The sequence below is a fragment of the Telmatherina bonti genome, assembly GCF_933228915.1.
Source record: "Telmatherina bonti genome assembly, chromosome: 15".
NCBI classification, from domain to species: Eukaryota; Metazoa; Chordata; class Actinopteri; order Atheriniformes; family Telmatherinidae; genus Telmatherina; species Telmatherina bonti.
In genome coordinates this window covers 12,543,403-12,565,212 of record NC_136613.1, presented here as the reverse complement: position 1 = coordinate 12,565,212, position 21,810 = coordinate 12,543,403, and the positions used below count along the sequence as shown (strand labels likewise).

The window sequence follows — 21,810 nt, the reverse complement described above, 5'->3', positions numbered from 1 at the left end:
TTAGCAGTTATATGAAACTACGGTATTCATTAACTGTTGTCTGCGCCTCGTTCAGGCTTTGCCAGGCTCCGATTTGTAACAGGCTCGTCTGCTAACAAGGTACTGGCCATCAGCCACACTTTAGCAGTTAAAGAAAAGCAACGTTAAACAAGCAGCAGACTGACAAACAAATATTATGAAAGAATATAGCACTTTTTTATTGTGAAACCTCCCATCACTTTTTCAGGTAAGAAAAATGTTATAGATGGATAGATAGATGGATACTTTATTCATCTGGGAGTGGGGGATTCAGGGTGTTCCAACATTTCCATTTAAAATAGATAAATAAAAAATTAAATATTAATATTAAACAATCTAATTGTGGCTGGAATGAAGAACCTTTTGAACCTCTCAGTCTTGCATCGAAGAGACATCAGTCCGTCTCTGCAGCTGCTCATCTGTCCTGCCAGGGTATTATGGAGGGATGGTTTTTTATTATCCAAAATATTAAAAATAATGATGTTTTTTCATCAATCTCTGCTCCACCACAGCCCTGACAGGGTCCAGACTTCGCCCTAAGACAGAACTAGTCCTCCTGACTACTTTGTTATGTGGACAGAGGCTCATTATCAGCACTGTTATTAAATGACACTGTCAGTGTAATTTAATTATGATGTTGACATTATAATTATCATCATTTTCTGTTTTCTGCACATTAAGAAATTAATTAATTGGACTCCTAATTCTCACAGAGTTCCTTCTAGCATGTAAAATATTTTTATCTAGATGAACACAGCTTGCATAATTCAACCTATTGGTGAAAAATTGTGATCTCTGCGGTTGACGTCACTTATCTGTTATCCTTCGCAACTATGTGGCTCATATTGAATATACTGAAATGACTTTCATGAAGTTCTTTGATCTTAAAACTTGCTATTTAGTTTAAACAAAAAAAAGAAAGATTTAAAAATTTTAAAAAAGATTTAAAATTTTTTAATGTGATAAGATGTTTTGGCATTTTCAGATTACATGCATGTCCAGCGTTACCATGACAACATTTCCTCCCTGATGGAAGACAGAGACCTTGTGAATTCTAACCTCTCTCAAATGGGTAAAGAGCTGAGCAGACTTCATAGTCTTTCCAAACAGAGTAAGTGTTAAAAAAAACAAAAGATTAAGTCAAACGTTAGAGATTTTTGTCTGAGGAGGAATGAAGTTAGTTTTGAAATGTTTTTAGAAAAACTCATCATGGAGAAGTGACAAGACAGTGGACTGGGGTGTCCACTAAACAGCAGGAGACTTTTCTTATGAGCAATAAGTTATCAGAACAGAAAACAATGGTCTTGCCAGCTTCGTCAGTCCAGACAGACCAAAAATTCACTAGACTGCAATAATCAAAAAGAAAAAAAAGACTAAAATAATAACATAAAATACATAAAAGAAAAATGTAAACAGAAGTTCAGGTTGGATTCTTCTCTGGTGTGTATGTTTATTTTACATGAAAATTTGATTATTTTTCTTTATTTCATAATTGCTATTATGAATTTTTCTTAAATAATCTAAAATTTTATTGTATTTTGTTTTATTTCAGTCTTTTTCTTTCCTTTCTTTATGACCATTATTGAACATAAAGAGTGTAAAAGTGAAAAAGTAATACTACTCTGATGCCTCATGTCTGAGTTCTGATGGAGCACAAAACCAGTACATACAAGTGAACTTACTGTAAGCTGAAACTAGACGAGTGTTAAGTTAAACTATTGACACTGAACTTGGTCACATTAATCCAAAAAGCATTATTATAATGACCCTCAGGGTCAGATTACATCTGCATAACTGATGTCACAAAACACAGACTTGTTGATCTGTAATGTTTTTTTGGGATGTTTCTTCCAGACGAGACATGTCCGTCAGGATGGACCAGCTTCAGTTGTTCATGCTACATCTTGTCGAATCGGTCCAGCTCCTGGCATGACGGCAGAGAGGACTGCAGGAACAGAGGAGCCAATCTGGTTGTGATAGAAAATACCGAAGAACAGGTAAAAAAAATATTTATATGTATGTGGGTTATTATGTTTGCAGATAGTTGCTGACATCCGCCAGGCTCAGATATTTCATGTAAATGAACTTGAATGTTTTTTTTTTTTTTTTTTTAAATAAAAAATAAAATACAAACCTGAACCTCTAAAAAAAAAAAAAACACTATAGAGGTTTCAGGGCACCTAAATTTTTTTTGTGTAGTTTGCATTATAAAAGTTTTATTTGAACTTTTAACGGATGTGTAAAATGATGAAAACTCATGCTTAATATGTTTTTTGTTGTTTTTCTGCTGAACAGAAATTCCTCTCCAAGTTCACTGACAAGCCATTTTGGATGGGTCTGAAATCTGAAACGAGGATTTGGAAATGGGTCGACGGAAGTCCATTAATTCTGATGTAAGTCCTCATTGAGTTCAGTACCTAAGAAATCAGATGTCAAGATAAAAATCCTTAAAAAGATTTATTTAATCTGGCAACGCAGGATTCAATCTGATCTTGTGGTTTGGACTTAGACACTTTTTCACCCTTTTATTTTATTTTATTTATTTATTTTTAGCTGCATTTATTTAATATTTATGATAATTCTTGCTAACATATGCTGTGAGTTTTGCAACTCATTTAGATAAAAACATCTGTCCGTTGTGGGGAAACTGAGTGGTTTAGAGCATTCAGACTAGTTTTCTGTTTTCGATACTCTGCTGATTTTCTACTTTATCAGCAGAGTATTTAATCGGTGTAAACCCAATTAATATCTACCAATCTGTAAGGTAGTTGGGACTTTACCAAAGTTCATTGTATTCTGTTTTGGTGTGCTGTGCTGAAACTTTACAAGCTTTTGTTTTCATTCACTAGAAATTACAGATGTGCATAACAGTAAATCTGCTGATCCAAGTGCATGCATGGTTGACTTGCAATGCACAGCCTTACACAGTTAGATATTTTGGGCCTCTGCTGACAGCCAGGGAGGGGTCTCACGTTGACAACTGCAAAGGATGTTTATGTCACACAGCATATGTGAAAACTAAGACTGGCTGTAAACCAAACAGTCCTCGAGGTCAGGTGTCTGGCAAGTTTTTGTTGTTTCCCTGCACCAACACACTTGATTTCAACCAAATGGATCCAACAGCTTCTTGTTAACCTATTCATTCATTTCAGTCAGGTTTGTTGGAGCATGGAGAGAGTTGCACCTCAGATGATCTTCCATTGTGACAAAAAATTCAACATGGCTCCCTCTGTTGTAGGATTGAAGTAAAACAAGGAAATATAATTTTAAGCAAAAGCCAGTGGTGTCACAAAGATCATTGCAACCTAATTTAGAATCGGTGGATTGCATGCAGACATAAACATCCAGGTAGAAATGTCTCTGCAGTAATGCCGATGTCCTTAATTTACTGCAAGGTTTTCTGATTATTTGAATGATTTAAGCATACTTAGATCAAAACACTGTTTAGAGACAAAGCTGTTTCCATCACTCCTAATTTGCAGATGTTTTATGCCCATTGCTTTGTTAAATACTAAGTAATGGTGATTGTTTTTACAGGAAATGGGGACCAGGTCAGCCTGATAATGATGGTGATGAGAACTGTGCACAAGTCCGACAAGATAACTACTGGAATGACTTGTCATGTGAAGTTTCTCTACGGTGGATCTGTGAAAAGCTGTTATGTTAAGGTTATCTGGTTTAAATGAAGATCTCTCTCTGGGCTTCGCATTTTGGATTTCTTCATGCTGAACTACAATCATTTTAGCAATGGATCATCACTCTCTAAACAAACCATTCCTCCAAACCTTAAAGCCCAAAATAAGTGACAAGTCACCAGATTTTGGTTGTGTAAAGGAAAGTTTAGTAAAAATCACATCGACATGATGGAAGGTCTTTGGACATTATGATGAGGTTTATAAATCATTGACTTTATCCTCCGAGTTTGTTTCTATAATCACACAGTCTTACATTACATTAGAAATTACATCAAAATATAAAGATGTAAGGCAATACATCAAGATGTATAGACCAAAGAAATATTGTTTTAATTATTAATGTTTGATATTGGCTTTTTTTTTTTTTTAAACCAGTTTTGACCAACTCTTAATTTTCAATCTTCACATCAACTGATGCCGATATTTTTGGGAGCCAAACAAACAAAAATATTTGGAAAAGTATACATGACCTCTCTTATAATTTGTCATTTTGAGTCAGAGGAAACAGAGCTTAATAGTTTGATACATTACAGTTGTGCTCATATGTATTCATACCCTTTCATTAAAGAAGGAAAAAAAACAGCTGCCTGTAAAATAAGCTGAAATTGACTAAAGTAATAATAAATAAAAATTATATGAAAATGATTACATTATTTTCTAACTCTGGTTCAATAGAAATACATTTTTTAAAAAAGCAAACAAATAAGATAATTTATTACATATTACATCACTCATAAAGTAATATTTAGTTGAACAATCCTTTAATGTTTCCGCTCCAGGTGTTTTCTGTTCCTCTCAGTCAGACTTCTGCACCTTTTGACAGGTATTTTGTCCCACTGTTCAACAGAAAAGTGCTCTAATTTGTCCAGGATCTTTTTTTTTTTTTTTTCTGTCTTATAAATAAATGAAAAAACAGTGTCTTATATAACTAAATTATATTTTTGCAAATTTGTAGTTATTGTGCCTTTTTTAAGTCTCCAGTTATTTGAGTGACTGTTGTAAATTCAGCCTTTTCTTTAATGAAATGGGATGAATACATATGAGCACAACTGTATATGTGCATATTGTGTTAATGGTTTGTTATTAGAAAAGTAAAAACAAATACTGATAATTTCCTATTTGAGCCGATAATCTTGTTAAGTCGACAACATCAGGTCATAAAATTTTCCAAAGGAAACTTTCACCATATTTTCTTACAGAACTAAATTGTGAACCACTTTGTCAGAGTTTAAGGTGCTGTTTTAGTCAACTTTGGAAGGATGTTGAGCAAATTTCAAGAGTCAGCGCCTTCAAGCACTTCCACACATTACCAAATAAAAATCTCAGAGTTCATCTGTGCATCTCTGTTTAGTGATGCCTCAGCTGGCTTCACCTCTTCTTCAGATATAGGAACTGAAATATCTTTAAAGATGGAGGTGGTGAGATCAGTTTTATGGTCTATTTTGACACAAAATAAAGAAGTGAGAAAAGCCCTGGACATTGACACTTCCTCCACTTCCCTTTCTGTTTCATTTCCTTCAAGTCAGAACAGAACAGATGTGGAAGTGAAAGAAGAGACAAAGATGACTCTGACCAGAAGATCCCTCGAATAACCAGGTTATAAATATCTGTATTAAAAGGTGAAAATGATTTGAAAAGAACAAGGAAAGCAATGAGTGGAGGTGGAGAAATTTTCAGAAGCACAAATGACTGATTTACATTTGTGTCTGAATTTTATCAGCTTCCCCAGGAGAATTTGGAGAAACAAAGATGGAATACCACAATTTTGACTATATTTAAAAGTAAAATAAAAGGGGAGGGACTTCTGGTTCATTAAGCCACGCCCAATTGTGACGTGGCAGCTTCTCATTGGATGACACGGGTCATAAATCATTCTTTTGCATAATTTGACATAAAGTGGTCCCCTTCTTTATTCATATCATTTGGTAACATCTTCCAGATATGACTGCCTTTTATAGCAGAAGAGGACTGTCCAACTGTGGTTTTACAAGAGGAAAAAAAAGGAAATGAAAACTAAATAAAAAATAAAATAAAATAAATAAAAATCAATAAACATTAGATGAACAAGTTTAAACAATAATTCTACAGTTATCTATTGTCCATTTTCTAGTGATCCTACCGATGTTCTGTCTGAATACGTGCGGCACAGATGTGTTAAAGAGTGTTGGAATGTGATAGACTGGTGACCAGTCCAGGGTGTACCTGCCCCTCGCCCAATGATTGCTGGGATAGGCTTCAGCTTCCCCGTGACCCTTCATGACACTGAGGGGTTTGGAAAATGAATGGATGAATATGATAAAGCATTTAAACATTAGTTTCAAGAAGCTTAACTCAATAAAGTTTTCAGAGCTTAGTAGACGAGACAAATTTATTTGCAAAGCGCAGCTCAACAACAGGGTGATTCAAAGTGCTTTGCAGAAGCATTAAAACGGCACGAAATACGACACATAATCTAAAATTAAAACCAGAAAGGAAGGAAAAGGAAATAACATTAAACAAAGACTTAAAATCATGATCAATTCCAGCTTAAAACAACATCATGCAGATTTGGACTTAAAATAAACTTTTAAAAAAGTAATTGAATATTAAAATCAAGTACATAAGGAAATTGTAACTCATGCTTTTTGAGCATATGACAATGATGAAGCCAGATTGTGTCAGTTTGGCTCTAAGTAGCATCATGGAGGTCTTAGAGCCAAACTGTTAAGCAATAAGATCCTGTACATGTAAGAAGATCATGCCGTGCATGTAAAGCATGGCCCTTAGTTTGGTAAATAATATCTAATTAGTTTAAAACAGTTCAGATATTGTTGACAAGGTCACATTTATTTCACACACTGATGAGATACAGTTAAAGGTCTTTGACCTCTTTATAGATGCTGCTTGTTTACTTCTTTGGTTTATAATTCTTATCGCTTCATCAGACATCACACCTACTGATTTGAGCATTGCCGCGACATTGTCACAAAGCTTTGGCCTTATAGCTTTGGCCCCTTATACTGTAGATGAGTTGCTAGAATAAAAACACCCACTGAGTTATAGAGCAGTTCTGGATAGTCAGTGTGTTGAACACTTTTGAGCAGTTCATGTATCTGCTGAGCTACAACTTGTGACGTTATAAAAGGCCGACATGTAGTCGGCCACACTGATAATTATCATTGAGATCATTATTTCATTTGTCATGGAGATGTGATTCCCGTCTTGCTTTGGTCTATGTATTAAATATTTTCTGTGAAGTCTAACAAAAAATTTTTTTTTGAAAGATGAAGACGGTAAAAAATATTGACGGTAAAAAAAATTTGTTTTCTTTTATAATAATCCTGTGAGTAGTTGTCTGCACACCATAAAGATTCTGAACATTATATAACAAGGCGAGCTGTAAGTATGGAGAAATTATTGATTTTTTTTTTTTATTGTAACATGCTCTTCAGAGGCTGATTTCCCCCTGGATACATTTTCACGGTCACCTTTCATAATAATTCAAATGTTTTTTTAGCTGACTTAAAAAAATAATCTACAAACATTGGATGAACAAGTTCAAACAATAAACTTAAAGTAGATAAAACCATGATGATTTCGGAAATGACTGAAATAATATTCTTTTGTAGTTAAAATTCTTTCTTAAATTTTTACTATACAATATGATTAAATGTTGCAGTTTCATTGACAACAGAAATACAGACCACAAACCAAGAAAAAGCAGATTGTTTCTTGCACATTGTCAACAAACCTAATTAGTATTAAAACTTCATTTAGTTGCCCATTTCATCCCAATAAAGCAACAACAAATTTTAGTTAAAATATTGCATCAGACAGGTGAGCTTTGCTTGATTTTTGAGAATTAAGCATGTTTGGTCTTTCAATGTGTTTCCTTGCAATTTAGAAGCCTTTATAGAAATGGCATCAATGTGTGTATAACTGACCACATGGTAAAATGTAAGCCTGATCTGTGGTTGAACACAGTGTCATCACATTTCAGCCGCTATTTATTTGTCAAATTACGTTATCTTCACACCTAAAAACATGTATACATGTTATCTCAGTATTTCATCCATCACAGGTCCAACTGAAAGCTGATAATCTAGTCTTCATACAATAAATCTGATGCATAAAACTCGTAAAGTTAGTTAAAAGCAAGTTAAAACGCTGGTTTATTCATGATTATTAAATATCAATCCCCATGTAAAGATATACATATATATATATATATATATATATATATATATATATATATATATATATATATATATATATATATATATATATATATATATATATAAACAAATTAAATCTAGCTGTAGCCGTGGAACATTTCCAAATATTCCACTTAGGCAGAGGGTATTGGTTCTTTTTCACAGATCCACCGCATAGAAGCTGTACATTTGACATCATTCCAAGTGTTCCTGTTACGATCTCTAAGGTGCACACAGTCCTCCTCCCCCCAATAAGGGTCTCCACCACCATTATCAGGCTGAGTCTTGTCCCAATTCCTGGAAGGTCAGAACACAGCAAAATTATCACACAAAATGATGCTTACATGAGAATACAGTAAGAAATGTTTTTAGCTCCTAAGCAAGACAGAATAAGACAGCTTTGTTTTGCACTTTGGTATCATTGGTGAATAAAAACCATGTACAAACACATAAGTAAATGTCCCACCTTGCAAACTGACTCGTTCTGAGGATTGGACCAAGGACAATTAAAAAATGAAATGGTGGAAAAAAAAACAAAGTGTGACAAAGCTGCCTTGTCACTGACGCCCACACCCACAACCACCTACCTGACTGTGTCCCGGGTCGTCAGGCCCAGCAAATCTCTCGCAGTCCCACATAGCCGCTTTAGTTCAGTTATGCCACCTGTCAGGTAGCAGACTAATAGGGGTGCACACCTATTGGTTTGGCCACAAATACTGGGAGCAGGTCATTGGTGGGAAAACTACTGGGGTGTCATCTTCATCTGCTGGGGGGTTGGTGAAAACTGGGTTAAGAGGTTTACCTGTGTTTTATGGCTGGAGTATGCCGCAATGCGGCAGAGACGTCATCGTCCCGTGACTAACGGATTTTCAGATTAATACACCGTAGTATTATGTTTTTCTATATGTTCATCTGTGGAAATATGCCTGGGGTTATGTTCTTGAACCTTGTTGATATGGTTTCTCTGGGGCGTCGATATATTGTTGGGAAACTTGGGGAAAATCCTATTTATTTGTAGTAATGGGAAGTTGATGGGAAGGGGCGGGGCATTGTGTTTTTAAGACGCTCATTCAGAGCAGACCAGGGAAGAGTGTGAGGAGTTAGTCGGAGAACTTGGTGTGAGTAATGAAATCGGAGTGTTGATGGTTTGCAGAGCGGGTAACCATTATAAATACAAACTTGTAAATTGTGTAAATAGCTGGCTGGTCACTGTAAATATCGCTGCACTGTGGAGATTGATGCGCACAATAAAACCCACATCAGAAAAGGAGCCACGACTTCGCCACATCATTGTACAGCAAACAGAACCCCGTCACACAAAGCAATGAATCAAAATGAAAACTTACCTTAAAGACAGGTTACTTCCATCCACCCATTTCCAGGTCCCTTCTGTTTCTTCGTCACTTAAACCAATCCAAGTGCTATCTTTGGTAAATTCAGAGAGAAATTTCTATTTGGAATAAGAAAAAACAAAGTTTTGTAATCTAGTGTCTACAATGAGAATAAAAAAAAAAAATTACATAATGGATTATAACCAGAAGAACTTTGCTCAGTGGTTCACCTATTTTGGACTTGAACCTGAGCTCTGAAGGCCAAGGCCCACCTGTGTAACCACGAATCCTCCAAAGCAGTGCTTTAAGCGGGACAAAATAAGTGCTGGTACTCCTGTAATGATTTGCTGTCAGTTTGTCATGCAAATATGGGACAAAAACATGAGTGATACTTATATGTAGATCTATAAATTGATCTATAGATTAATAGTTTTGTTGCAGAAATGACAAAAAACAAACACAGCAAGCTCTAAATCAAACCCACATTTGCCAAATTCAAAGTGCCATGGAGACACTTTTATGAACTTCAAGCCTCATTGCACGGACATTAAAAATAACACTGAGATGTAAATACATAAACAAAAATTTCATTTGCCCTTTCATGCATGAAATAATTAAAAAAAACAATGCAACATTTTTGCAATGATACTTTTTTTTAAAATTATTGATATTTAGAATTTTGTACGATTTATTCTAGTGTACTACAAAATAGTTATAACATAATCACAATTCTATTATGTAAATCTTCTACAAAATATTGCTGTATCATTTTCTTTTCCTATTTATCGCAAAGGCAAAGTTGTGTAATTACATTACGTTCAGTTATATCACACATTTATATTTCTCCAGTGAATGGAAACGTATCAGATGACTCACTAACATCCACAGAAGTTTTTTATTTACAAAAATACCCTCCTCATTCATGAATATGCAAGAAAAAAGCTTATAAATAGGTGCCCACTACAAGGCCACTATGCATGAAAAGTTTAAAAACATAAAAAGTTCTACATTTAGACTGATTTAGTTTATTACCAGTTTAATTTAACAGTGTATAACTATTACACTTTTCCTCTGTGAAATATGTTTTTCCCAGCATAAGGCCTGGTCAATGCCACTTAGCAATATGACCTTATCTTCAATCTCTAAATTTGAAGATTATTTCTCGAGAAACTGACTGTAAAAGTAAATGACTGGTAAGTAGTACTACTGTCATCACTCAACTCTGCTCCAGTTTGTGTCCTCAAGCCCTTTTGGAGCCAGGCTAACATTACAGCTGCCATAGTTTTTTTTTTTCTTTGCCTTTCCTCTCATTCAAACTGCGTCCACTTCAATGTAAACACAGAAGCAAGTGAACAACGTGATGTGCGGCGTGACGTTGTGGGCGACAGCAAGCGTTGTGCGTCTAAACCGATCTTAATACATTTCTTTTGAGGCAACTTTTTATTTAAATCAACAAATATAAGCAGTAATATGTGGTGAAGTCGCAGGAGGGTATACTGATTGCTGAGGAAAGCCGGTAAAAGTCCCAGTATGCACTATACACTGTAAAAAAAAAATTCCTGATATGCACTTTACGCTTTAAAAAAAATTGTCCCAGTATGCAAAGGGATAAAATTAGAAAGTGCCGGTTCTGCGTACCGGTGCATAACGGCCCACTTAAAGCACTGCTGAGCTTGGTTTTAGTTATTCATTTACATATGAATGTTGGCAAGTTTTTACAATTTTTTCATGTATTTTGCTGATGCAAATTTTTTATGTTAAATGTTTTTCATGTTAAATGAATTTAACTATGCAGGAGTCTGCATTCTATTCTATTCTACTGTCATTTAGCAGAAATTTTTATCCAAAGCGACTTACATATGAGAATTAGATAAACTCAAGCACAAAATCAAACAGAAGAAGACCTCATCCATAAGAGCTGGTCAGACTGCTATGAGTCCAGTTGGACGCAGGTTTTGCCATGTAGTTCTTCAGGCTGTTTTTTTTTTCTTTTCATTCCCCTCCCTACAATATTACCTATATGTTAAATACAAGAATAAATCCCACAATATTTGTTGCAAAGAACTGGACCAAGTTCTCAAACTCCTCTGACAAATAGAGTTAAACTAAGTGCGGATGTGCTCCTTGAAAAGCTCCTTGCCTGCATGCTACATTACCCATGTAAAAATTACCTATGGTTTCCGTAGGGGTTTGAACCCCAAACATGTAAAGAAGCGAGACGGACACAGTTTGACTCTTTGCAAAGGGAAGAGCAGTTTCAGAGAACCAACCAGTCTCCAACTCTCTTCAACTTTCCCCCCTGAGCTGGGCCTTTTTATATCACAAAGCTGGGCATGATCACATACCATTGGTCGTTCAAGCATGTGTGTCATACATTCTAAGGTTAAAGGTTAAATAAGGCAAGTCATGCAATAAGTTTACACAAAATACTTTTAACTAGAACTACTCATACCCTAAAAATATGTTCTACAACTTCTCATTTCAACCAAAGTCAGAAGGTCAGGGCAAAAACCATTAGGTCAGGGTGTGAAAATCTTTAAAAGGTTGTTATGCTTATGACTGGTTAAAATGAGATACATAAAAGATTAAAATCAAAATGATGATATAAAACTCTAAGTTTCAGTGCAAGTAGCGAAGGTTCAAGAGGCATGCGTGAATAAAACTATGCCTTGGGATTCCGTCAGCAACACTAATAATAGTCCAGGGAGAAGGAAGTCTGAGTCTCTGCTTAGGCGACCTGATCCCAATCAATGATGGATGGGTGGAGGGGAAAATATGAAAAATACTCCAAATATATATTTGAGGAGCAACAGGACACAGTCACCAGTCGTTCTTACATACAAATTTGTTCTTAAAATTCTATTTACCAACATTTTCTGAGAACTGTGGCATTCACCAAAATTGTTGTACCTGGAATTTATAATTAGCTAAGAACAAATCCACATTCAGAATTATTACGAGCATCTTACTGCCAACACTAAATAATCTAACAGAATAGGCATTTGTGTAGTTTTCTGGTGTTCTGTTCTTTAAAATACAACAATAAAACTACAGTAAAGTTTTTGTCAGATCTTCAAATAACTATTGTTAAAGTGCAAAACATTTTGTTGTTTAAGATCAACAGCAAAATATTGCAGATCCTGACCAAACTTTATAATTTCACTCGAGTAAAATTAAACTAGACTGTTTTCATTCACCCTGCGCTGCACTGGCGACCTGTTATCCCACTTTAACGTGGGATAAAGTTATTTCCAACGATGGCTGGTGAGTTTACCAAAGCGAGACATCCTGCTGCATTCGTTGCTGTGGGTTGCTGTTTTCCACTTCGTTTTCAGGGTCTGATTCAGGTTCCAACATGTAGGGCTGTATGCTATGTGTTGACATTGTATTTTGTTTTTTTTTATTGAGTTCATATTAGCCTAAACACATCAAAGTGCACTTACTACCAGTAAAATGAGACAGCCTCTCTAGTGTACAAGAGTTACCCATAGTGCTCCAGTCCTCCGTTGCCTGGCAACCACATATGCCAAGTTTATCTAATTACTGATCCCATTCTTCCACAAAAAGACACAAAAATATTTCTAAATGACAGAAAATGGTGCCACTAATTTAACTTTGATTTATTGTCATTTTCCTTTGTGTGTAAATGACCAACATGAGGAGGCGGCAGTTTAGACGAGCTCTCCTCTGGCTGACAGCTCATCCTGTCAAGCTGACATTAACTTCAGTAGAAAATAATCCTTGTTAGACACATGTACAGTTGTCTTCATATGTATTCATACCTTCCCATTAAAGAAGGAGAAAACTGCTGCCTGGGAAATAAGCTGAAATTGACAATGGTAATAATAAATAAAAGTGTTATTAAAACCATGACATTATTTTGTCATTCTGGTTCAATAGAAATATTTTTTAATAAGCAAATCTGATAAAATAACATATGTTATATCATTCAAACTAATGTGTATATATATGTATCCTTTGTTTTCACTCCAGTCAGGTGTTTTTTTGTTCCCTCCAGTCAGACTTCTCCCCCTGGTGACAGGTCCAGGGCCGATTTGTTTGTTTTTTTTTCTTTAACTCAATTAAATGACAAAACAGTGTCTTATACTACTGGATAATAATTGAGCACATGTTTAATTATTGTTCCTCATTTCAGTCTCCAGTTATCTGAGTGACTGTAATAAATTCAGCCTTTTCTTGAATGAAAGGGGACGAAGACATCTGCGGACGACTGAAATGAAATTCATTTGTGGTTATTGGACACAAATATGTGTGTGTATACATGAAAATAAATTAATAAAGGGTCTCACTGGAGTTTTGGGATAGGAGAGGGTGCAAAGGATACATCTCTTGTATCCTTCATTTTAAGATAATCTGGAACCAAACGAAGTGCGCATTTTAAGTGTGAATTCGAAGGAGCCTTTGAATTGAGACAGCACTTGGCGCGCCACGATGACGCATGGAGCCGACAAATCTGCACTTCGAAGTGTGCAGGACCTGAATTGAGAAACACCCAAAATTTCCATTTCCTCCACTTGCAAGCTAAACATGGAGTACTTACAAGCAGCTGTGATATATTTTCCTCCGTCTGACTGTACATTCATTAGAGCTTTTACTTTATTGCTCCACGCTTGAGCCATTTGTATTCAAATGTGTTTGTTGTGGTAGCATTGTCTATAATGCCCCACATATACCACAATGCAATACTACGCCAAATGCGGGAAGTGACTATTTTTTGTGGCTTTGTAGTCCACTTCCTGTATTTGGTACACTTGTAAGGGACCAAGACCTGCGTTTGCTGGCCCACCGAGTCTGCTTCTTGGACCTAAATCAGAATGTGTTTCACATTCCACAAACAAAGCAGACTTTCTGAGCAAATGGACTAGGATTTAAATAAAAAAAGCTAATGAAAATGTGCCCTTAAACGGTTTGGTGATTATTTTCACACATTCTCTGACAAACTGGAGGTGAAAGTGTCTAAGAGTTACTGGTTTTAGTTTTGATCTAAAAATGTAAAAAAAATTAAAATTTTAATGGAAACAAAAAAATAAAATGAAATAATTCCCTATTCATTTACAAACACAAATAAGCTCTAATAGACCATTTCACCTGTTCCTCAACGCTGTCTATCACTACCAGATCTGCTCCTCTGCTTCTGCAGTCCTCTCTGCCTTGATCCCAGGAGCCAGATGTTGTGGAAAGGAGGTAGCAGGAACAACTGGCCATCCTCCATCCTGCTGGACATGTTTTTTCTGAAACACATGCATATGTATTACTTATTCTTGTTACTGTAAATATGTTTAAAAGGCCAGCTGTGTTAGTAACGTATATCCCTTCCTCTACTCAGAAGTTTTATTCATTCATTCATTTTAAACCGCTTAGTCCAGTTCAGGGTTGTGGGGAAGCTGGAGCCTACCCTAGTAATCAATAGGGGAGAGACAGGGTATACCCTGGACAGGTCGCCAGTCCCACACAGTCAGAAGTTTTATTTTGAGTTAATTTTTCTTTGGTTTCTGTAGGGTTTAACTCAGCAGTAAGAACAACAGAAAATGAAAGTATGGGATGTGATATGCAGCAAGGGGCAAACTTTGAAACTGTCTGTGACAATGTAGTTATGTTTCAACCCATGGAGCTTGTTTGCATTTCCCCAACATGACAGGACTTACTTTGTGTGAACAAACATTCAAGCTTGTTGTATTCTTTAGTTAGTTCACTGAGGTTGGCTTTCAGCTGGTTTCGCTCTTCTGTCAGTGATGACAGCTTGTCTTCACTGGCCTTAAGACGCTCAGTTAGATTATCTTGGATGGTGACGAACTCTGCAGCCATCTCACCAGAGACACGATCTGAAAATCAAACCACATAGTTTTAACCAAAATGTGTCTGTATTTTAGTTGAAGGTGAGAATGTTTGCTACTTAAGTTTGAGACTGATAAAATATGTTGATAAGGACACTTGAATGCCTGTGGTTGTGTAACATAGTTGCTGCTCACTCTGTTTCTATTTAATCATGTCATGTGCGAACGTACAGTGTGAAATACAGAATGGAAAGTTGAAGCTGATTTGCTGCTGATATGCTATCTGGAGTGCTTTCATTTGCTCGTATCAAGGAACACTTGAACAATGCTGTTTTTACTCTGCTGTTACTTCAACACCAGGGCAAAAAGCTAGCTTTTCAAAAGTGTGAGGGGTGTGGTTAGTCAGGGACTCAAAATGTCAGCAAATTTCTTGACAATACAATGACCTGTGCTCTGTTGTACTTGCCAATCATATTTTTGGTCCCACGCTTGGACACACAAGTCCAGTGATAAGAGTTTGGCTGTTGTAAAACATATGACAACTTTAGCTCAGTTTTCTCCTGTTGTCAAAGAAACCTCATGAAGACCAGTAAATCCTTCTCAAAGGACTCAATCCTTGTCTACACATCTTAAACACACCGTTTTGTATTTTCCCAGACATGTTTTGTCTCTCATCCATCATCATGGAGAACCGTGGGTGTGGAAGTGATTTGATGTCAGAAACTTCTCCCTGTATGATCCTACTACTGAGCAAAGTCAGGATTAGATTTTAAGGGTGCCTGGGGCCCTAAAATCTGAGTGGTTCCTCAGATGCCACCTCACGAACAGACAATTAAATTCCAGCAAATATGTCATGTAAACTGACCTTTACCTGACAGCTCAGGGGTCCAAGTGTTTATAATTTCCCTGACCACTTTCATTGCCCCTTATATGTCAGCATTTCTTGGCTAATGTCTGCACAGCATTAATAGCTTTTTAAGAAGACTACTTACCTCTTTCTCAGGACAACCTGTAGGGGCCAATTAATGAAAGACTTCAATGAAAAAACTCAGCAGAGAAGGAGATGTCAAGGGAAGATTTGAGATTCATGGAAATTATGGACTCAACTGCACAGCTACAGAACAGTAGATACATCCTTAACTTGCCCCTCAGGAATGCTGTAACTGCTTTACCAAACAACTACTCGGTGGCAAAGCAGAGGATTATTGGTTTGAGGAGGAAATTCCTGAGCAACCCATACTTTCACCAAGAGTATGCAAAGTACCTTAATAAGGTAATCGAGCAAGGTCATGCAGAAAAAGTGCCAGAGTTGGAATTGGAAGGCCAAAGAGGAAAGGTGTGGTACATCCCACATCATGGTGTCTTCCATCCCAGAAAGAAAACTCTAAGAGTGGTTTTTGATTTTGGAGCTACGTATAAAGGAAGATCACTGAACAAAGAGTTGTTACAAGGTCCCAATCTTACCAGCTCTCTGCTTGGAGTTCTCATTCGATTCAGGCAGAGGCCAGTGGCATGCATGAGTGACATACAAGCTATGTTTCATCAGGTGAAGGTCGCAGACTCTAATGGAGATCTTCTTCATTTCCTTTGGTGGCAAGATGGAGATGTGAAGAAGGAAATCCAGAACTTCAGGATGACTGTGCATTTATTTGGTGCAGTATCATCACCTAGTTGTGCCAGCTATGCACTGAGGAAGACTGCTGATGACAACAAAGCTGACTTCTCTGATGTAGTTACGCAAACAGTGAAACATAACTTCTATGTGGATGACTGCTAATCAGCTTCAGTTCGGAGGAGGAAGCAACGCAAGTGTTGAAGGATCTTGATGTTCTCTGCAAGCGAGGAGGCTTTGTTCTGGATAAATGGATCAGCAACAATCGAAATGTTTTGCAAAGCATTCCAGAAAATCAGTGGGCAAAGGATCTGAAAGAGCTCAACCTGGATAGAGACAAACTTCCTGTTGAAAGAGCATTAGGTCTACTATGGTGTGTGGAATCTGATAGCTTCAAATTTAAGATGGAATTAAAACAGCCTCTCAGCAGACGTGGTATGCTATCAGTAACTAGCTCCATATGCGATCCTTTAGGCATCCTTGCACCTGTCACTCTCTCTGCAAAGATAATGCAACAGGAACTTTGCAGGAGAAAAAGTGAATGGGATGATCCTTTACCTCCTGATATTCTGAAGAGATGGAATTCTTGGATTGGAGAACTTGAGTTCTTAACATCATTTCAGCTAAGTCGATGTATTCAACCAAGAGACTTTGGGGAGTCTGTCTGTACTCAGTTGCATCACTTTGCTGACGCTAGCAAAGATGGCTATGGAACTGTGTCGTACATCAGGCTGGAAAATTCCAGGAACGAAGTTCATGTTGCATTCCTGTTAGGCAAGGCACGAGTTGCTCCACTGAAATCCGTCACAATCCCTCGAATGGAATTAACAGCGGCTGTCCTGGCTGCTCGAGTGGATTCCATGTTGAAGGCTGAGTTGCAACTTCATATTGATGATTCTGTGTTTTGGACAGACAGTACATCAGTGTTGAAGTACATCTACAATGAAGACACAAGATTTCAAGTATTTGTGGCAAATCGGATCTCAGCTATAAGAGAGGTTTCACATCCTTCTCAATGGAGACACATTTGCTCAAAGGACAATCCTGCAGATGTTGCATCTAGAGGATTGAGAGCATCTAACTTTGTTGAACATCAAGTCTGGCTGGAGGGTCCCAAATTTCTGTGGAAATCTGGGAAGGAGTGGCCACTAACTCATTTTGATACCATGTTGGCGATTGATGATCCAGAAGTCCACAGGAAGGTAGTTGTGAACCTGATGGGTGGTGATCTTTTAAATCCTTCTGATTGTCTTATTTGTTACTTCTCTGACTGGCAAAAGCTCAAGATAGCCGTTGCTTGGATTCTCAAGTTGAAATCCCTCTTGCTCAAGCTCAGTCAACAAAGAAAAGAAGGAAAAGTGGGCATTGATCCAGATCCTGCTCAAAACAAATCCTCAAATGAAGCCAGAACATCAAAGAAATCCACCTTGACCCTTGACAACCTCTCACAAGCTGAGTCTGCTATTGTACGCTACTGCCAGCAACAACAATTTGAGGAAGAAATAACCACATTGGCAAAAAAGGGAGCAGTGAGCAAACAAAGTTCCATTTACAAGTTGGATCCAACTTGGGAGGACAATCTTCTCAGAGTGGGTGGAAGATTAAATAAAGGAGCAATGCCACTGGAAGAAAAACATCCAATAATACTTGGCAAAAATCAACATATTGCTAGGCTCATTCTTAGGCACACTCATGAAATGTTGGGTCATAGTGGACGTAATCCCACTTTAGCTGTTGCAAGAAGGAAGTATTGGATTCTTCATGGAAACTCTGCTGTGCGGAAAATCATCTTTGAGTGCAAGTTTTGCAGACGCCATAATGCAAGATCACTAGATCAGAAGATGGCAGATCTTCCATGACAGAGAATTACTCCTGATTTGCCTCCATTCACCAATGTTGGAGTAGATTATTTTGGGCCCATTGAAATAAAAAAAGGAAGAGCAACTTGCAAATGCTATGGTGTCATCTTTACCTGTCTGGCAAGCAGAGCTGTGCATTTAGAAGTTGTAAACTCTCTGGACACCAATGACTGCATAAATGCTCTGCGTTGCTTCATCAGTAGAGGAGGTCAAGTTGTTCTCGTCAGGTCAGACAATGGAACAAACTTTGTTGGAGCAGCAAGAGAACTAGAAGAGGCCCTTGCAGCAATAAATCATGACAGGATTCAAAAGGCTCTTGTTCCATTGGGAGTAGAATGGAGTTTTAACCCACCTTCAGGACCTCATCATGGTGGCATCTGGGAGCGTATCATTCACATGATAAAACACATTCTAAACTCTGTTCTATAACAAAAACATTGGATATGGATGGACTTAACACTGTCATATGTGAAATTGAAGCCATTCTAAATGACCGTCCAATCACAAAGCTATCGGATGATCCAAATGATTTGGAACCTCTTACACCTAATCATTTGCTGCTATTGAAAGGAAAACCAGCATTGCCACCTGGACTTTTTGATGCATCAGACATGTATACAAAACGACGGTGGAGACAAGTTCAGTATGTCTCTGATTTGTTTTGGAGGCGATGGGTTCGAGAATACCTACCATTACTTCAGGAGAAACAAAAGTGGAACCAAGTCAAAATAAATCTGATCATTGGGGACATTGTTGTGATCATGGACTCTTTTGCCCCTCGAGGCTCTTGGTGTCTAGGGAAGGTTTTGGAAGTGATCCCTGATAAGAAGGGTTTTGTCTACTCAGTAAAGCTACAAGCAAAAAATGGTATTTTTGAGCGTCCAATTACCAAATTATGTCTCATCCAAGAAGTGTGAACTGTGAATGAATAATGGTATTGGTTTATTTGTATTTAAGGTTAAAAGTTTTTGAAAGGTATTTTGATTTATGTAAATGACCTTTTGATATTATGAATTGTTATTGCTAACAATTAGGGGCCGGTATGTAGGGGCCAATTAATGAAAGACTATATAAGACAGGAAATTGTGTGTGTAAGGTGTGTGTTAGGCCGGAAAAGAAATTCAGTTTCGACCGCTTTGCCGGGAACACGCTGTACGCGCAAAATGCCGTTGGTTTATTGACTATGGAAATATTGGAGTTCGAAATGGGAAATAAATCTGCTTTTAAACTGCAACTGCAGCATCTGGACAATTCATCAACATCATCCACATCAGGTAAAGTGAGTCAGCAAAACTTTCCGATCCTAACATTCCAGTGGCTTAAAGCATTGGCTTAGCCCTTCACAACCTGAATGATAAACAAACAGCATCAGCACTGTGACTCTTCAAGAAATATCAGGTATTAAAACACCCACATTCCCCACTGCTTCAACGCATATACATAAGCATACATAAAGGAAAAGGCCTCAACTAAACCAGAACTGCTGTAGTTCTCTTTAGTTTATAGCCATCCACCTTCTATAATGTAACCACAACAAGGTTTAGATCATTTGGTCACAGAAAACAAAGACTGCCAAACGGATTGAATAAACCTCTATGATACACACTGTAATGCTTTGCCATCCCTGTTTTGTTTATAGAACAAAACATGTGGACTGCTCTGAATGTGGCAAAAAGTTTAATTCTTTCATTAATGAGTCTTTAAAGACAGCCATTGCTATCAAAGTTAATCAGCAAGAACGTTCTGACACTGCGTTTCTGCAGTGTCGGCTGATGACGCCAATAAAACCATCACAGGCAATCCACATGTTAATAAACGTGACACTTGTACACTAGTGTCAAAACAACAGTTAAACCAAGCAGATAGCAGCCAAAAAGCTAAAACAACTTGTGGAATTAAATTCTAATCGCAGATCTTGTTAATTTATTGCAGCAAAAGCTTTGTTTGTTTGATGCAGCTTTTTATTGAAAAGGTGGAGTATAGAGGAAATCATAGGAAGAATTTTACAAATGCTGAGTGGCAAACTTGTAAGTACTGAGAGTAGCATATCTTTTGTCACCTGTAAGGCTCCTCAGTCACAGTGTGCAGCAGTGCAGCGTGCATTCAGCAGGTATCATCAATATTTACTCACATCAGACATTATATTTAATCCAGAATTATTAGACACTCACACAATGTGTCTTTCAGTGAGCTTATACAAGGGTTAAAATTGCAAGCTGATGTTTCCTGTTTGACGTTTCCTCTTGAACGGGTCGGCACAGCTGAGTACCTACTCACATGACTATACTCCGGCACATACTTTATGCTGGATGCCTTTCCTTTGCATTTATCTGGGCTTGGAACTGTCCCTCTGAGAACATTTGTGTCCCCCTCGGGGCTGCAGCATAGGGGAGCAGGACGCATACTGCTGACCTTCAGGTCAAAGGCTCTACCACCTGAGCCACTGCCACCTTCACAGTAAAACTGCAAGATAGAACAATTTTTATTGTGCTCTAAAGAAGGAAATTATGCTACTGTCTGCGCTTTGGAAGCATGAGGGATGTCTATAGAAAGGGGTTTGGACTTTTGAATTTTCTATTTCCTCAATGCAGCTTGTTCAAACTGTTTTACCCAACCTTTAAAATGCTTCTTTATATCAACACACCATGACACCAAAGTTAGTTTGTCATGTTTGATTCAGAAAAGGATCCTAGTCAAAGTACAGCAGCAGAACTTTTATGTTCATATTCCGGCTGAAACGTTATAAATGACAAAAACACTCACTGTGGACACAAAGGACGATGAGTCCAGCCAGCAGACTAACACTAAGCAGCCCCAGAGAGACAATAACAGCCAGATGAACCCTGCTCTTGGGTCTCCTGGAGCCTGAGCAGAGAAAATAAATGTTAAACCAATGAATTCTACAATATATGGCAAACAATAAAATAAATCTTTCTTAGCTCATTCTTACCCCTGGGATCAGTTGCAGGAACTTGGCATACTGGTTTGTCATAGTCTACGTTGGCATAAATTTCTTCCATTGCTTGAAAGAATGATGAATTTTCCCCACAATGTCAGGTCTAGTTATAGACGAAGTAAACCCACTGTGTATTGGTGTGTATTTATAGCCCGTTTTAAAAGGAAGTCACACACATTTCAGAGATGATCATAACTGTGTAATCTGCAGTACATGTTCCTTTAAAGGTGGAGTATGTAAGATTTTCAATATTTTCAAAATAAATTAACTAATAAAATAACTACAATCATAATTAGACTTTTTTGAACATGTAGCTTCCAGTCTGTCCATATTTGATGCATTATTAAATTA

The 21,810-nt window shown here is 37.3% G+C and overlaps 1 protein-coding gene across 1 annotated transcript; it reads right to left on the bottom strand.

Annotated features, from left to right (window-relative positions):
* Positions 1 to 8,040: 8,040 nt before the first annotated feature.
* LOC306766802 (C-type lectin domain family 4 member E-like) lies at positions 8,041 to 21,537 on the bottom strand (the record flags this gene model as incomplete). The annotated part of the gene is made up of 6 exons (XM_079254652.1): positions 21,454 to 21,537; positions 21,267 to 21,368; positions 14,904 to 15,080; positions 14,347 to 14,489; positions 9,253 to 9,356; positions 8,041 to 8,203 (listed from the first exon to the last, which is right to left on the bottom strand). Exons 1-6 carry the CDS (start codon positions 21,521 to 21,523, stop codon positions 8,041 to 8,043), a joined length of 759 nt encoding a protein of 252 aa, XP_079110778.1. The 5' UTR covers positions 21,524 to 21,537.
* Between the last annotated feature and the right edge of the window lie 273 nt (positions 21,538 to 21,810).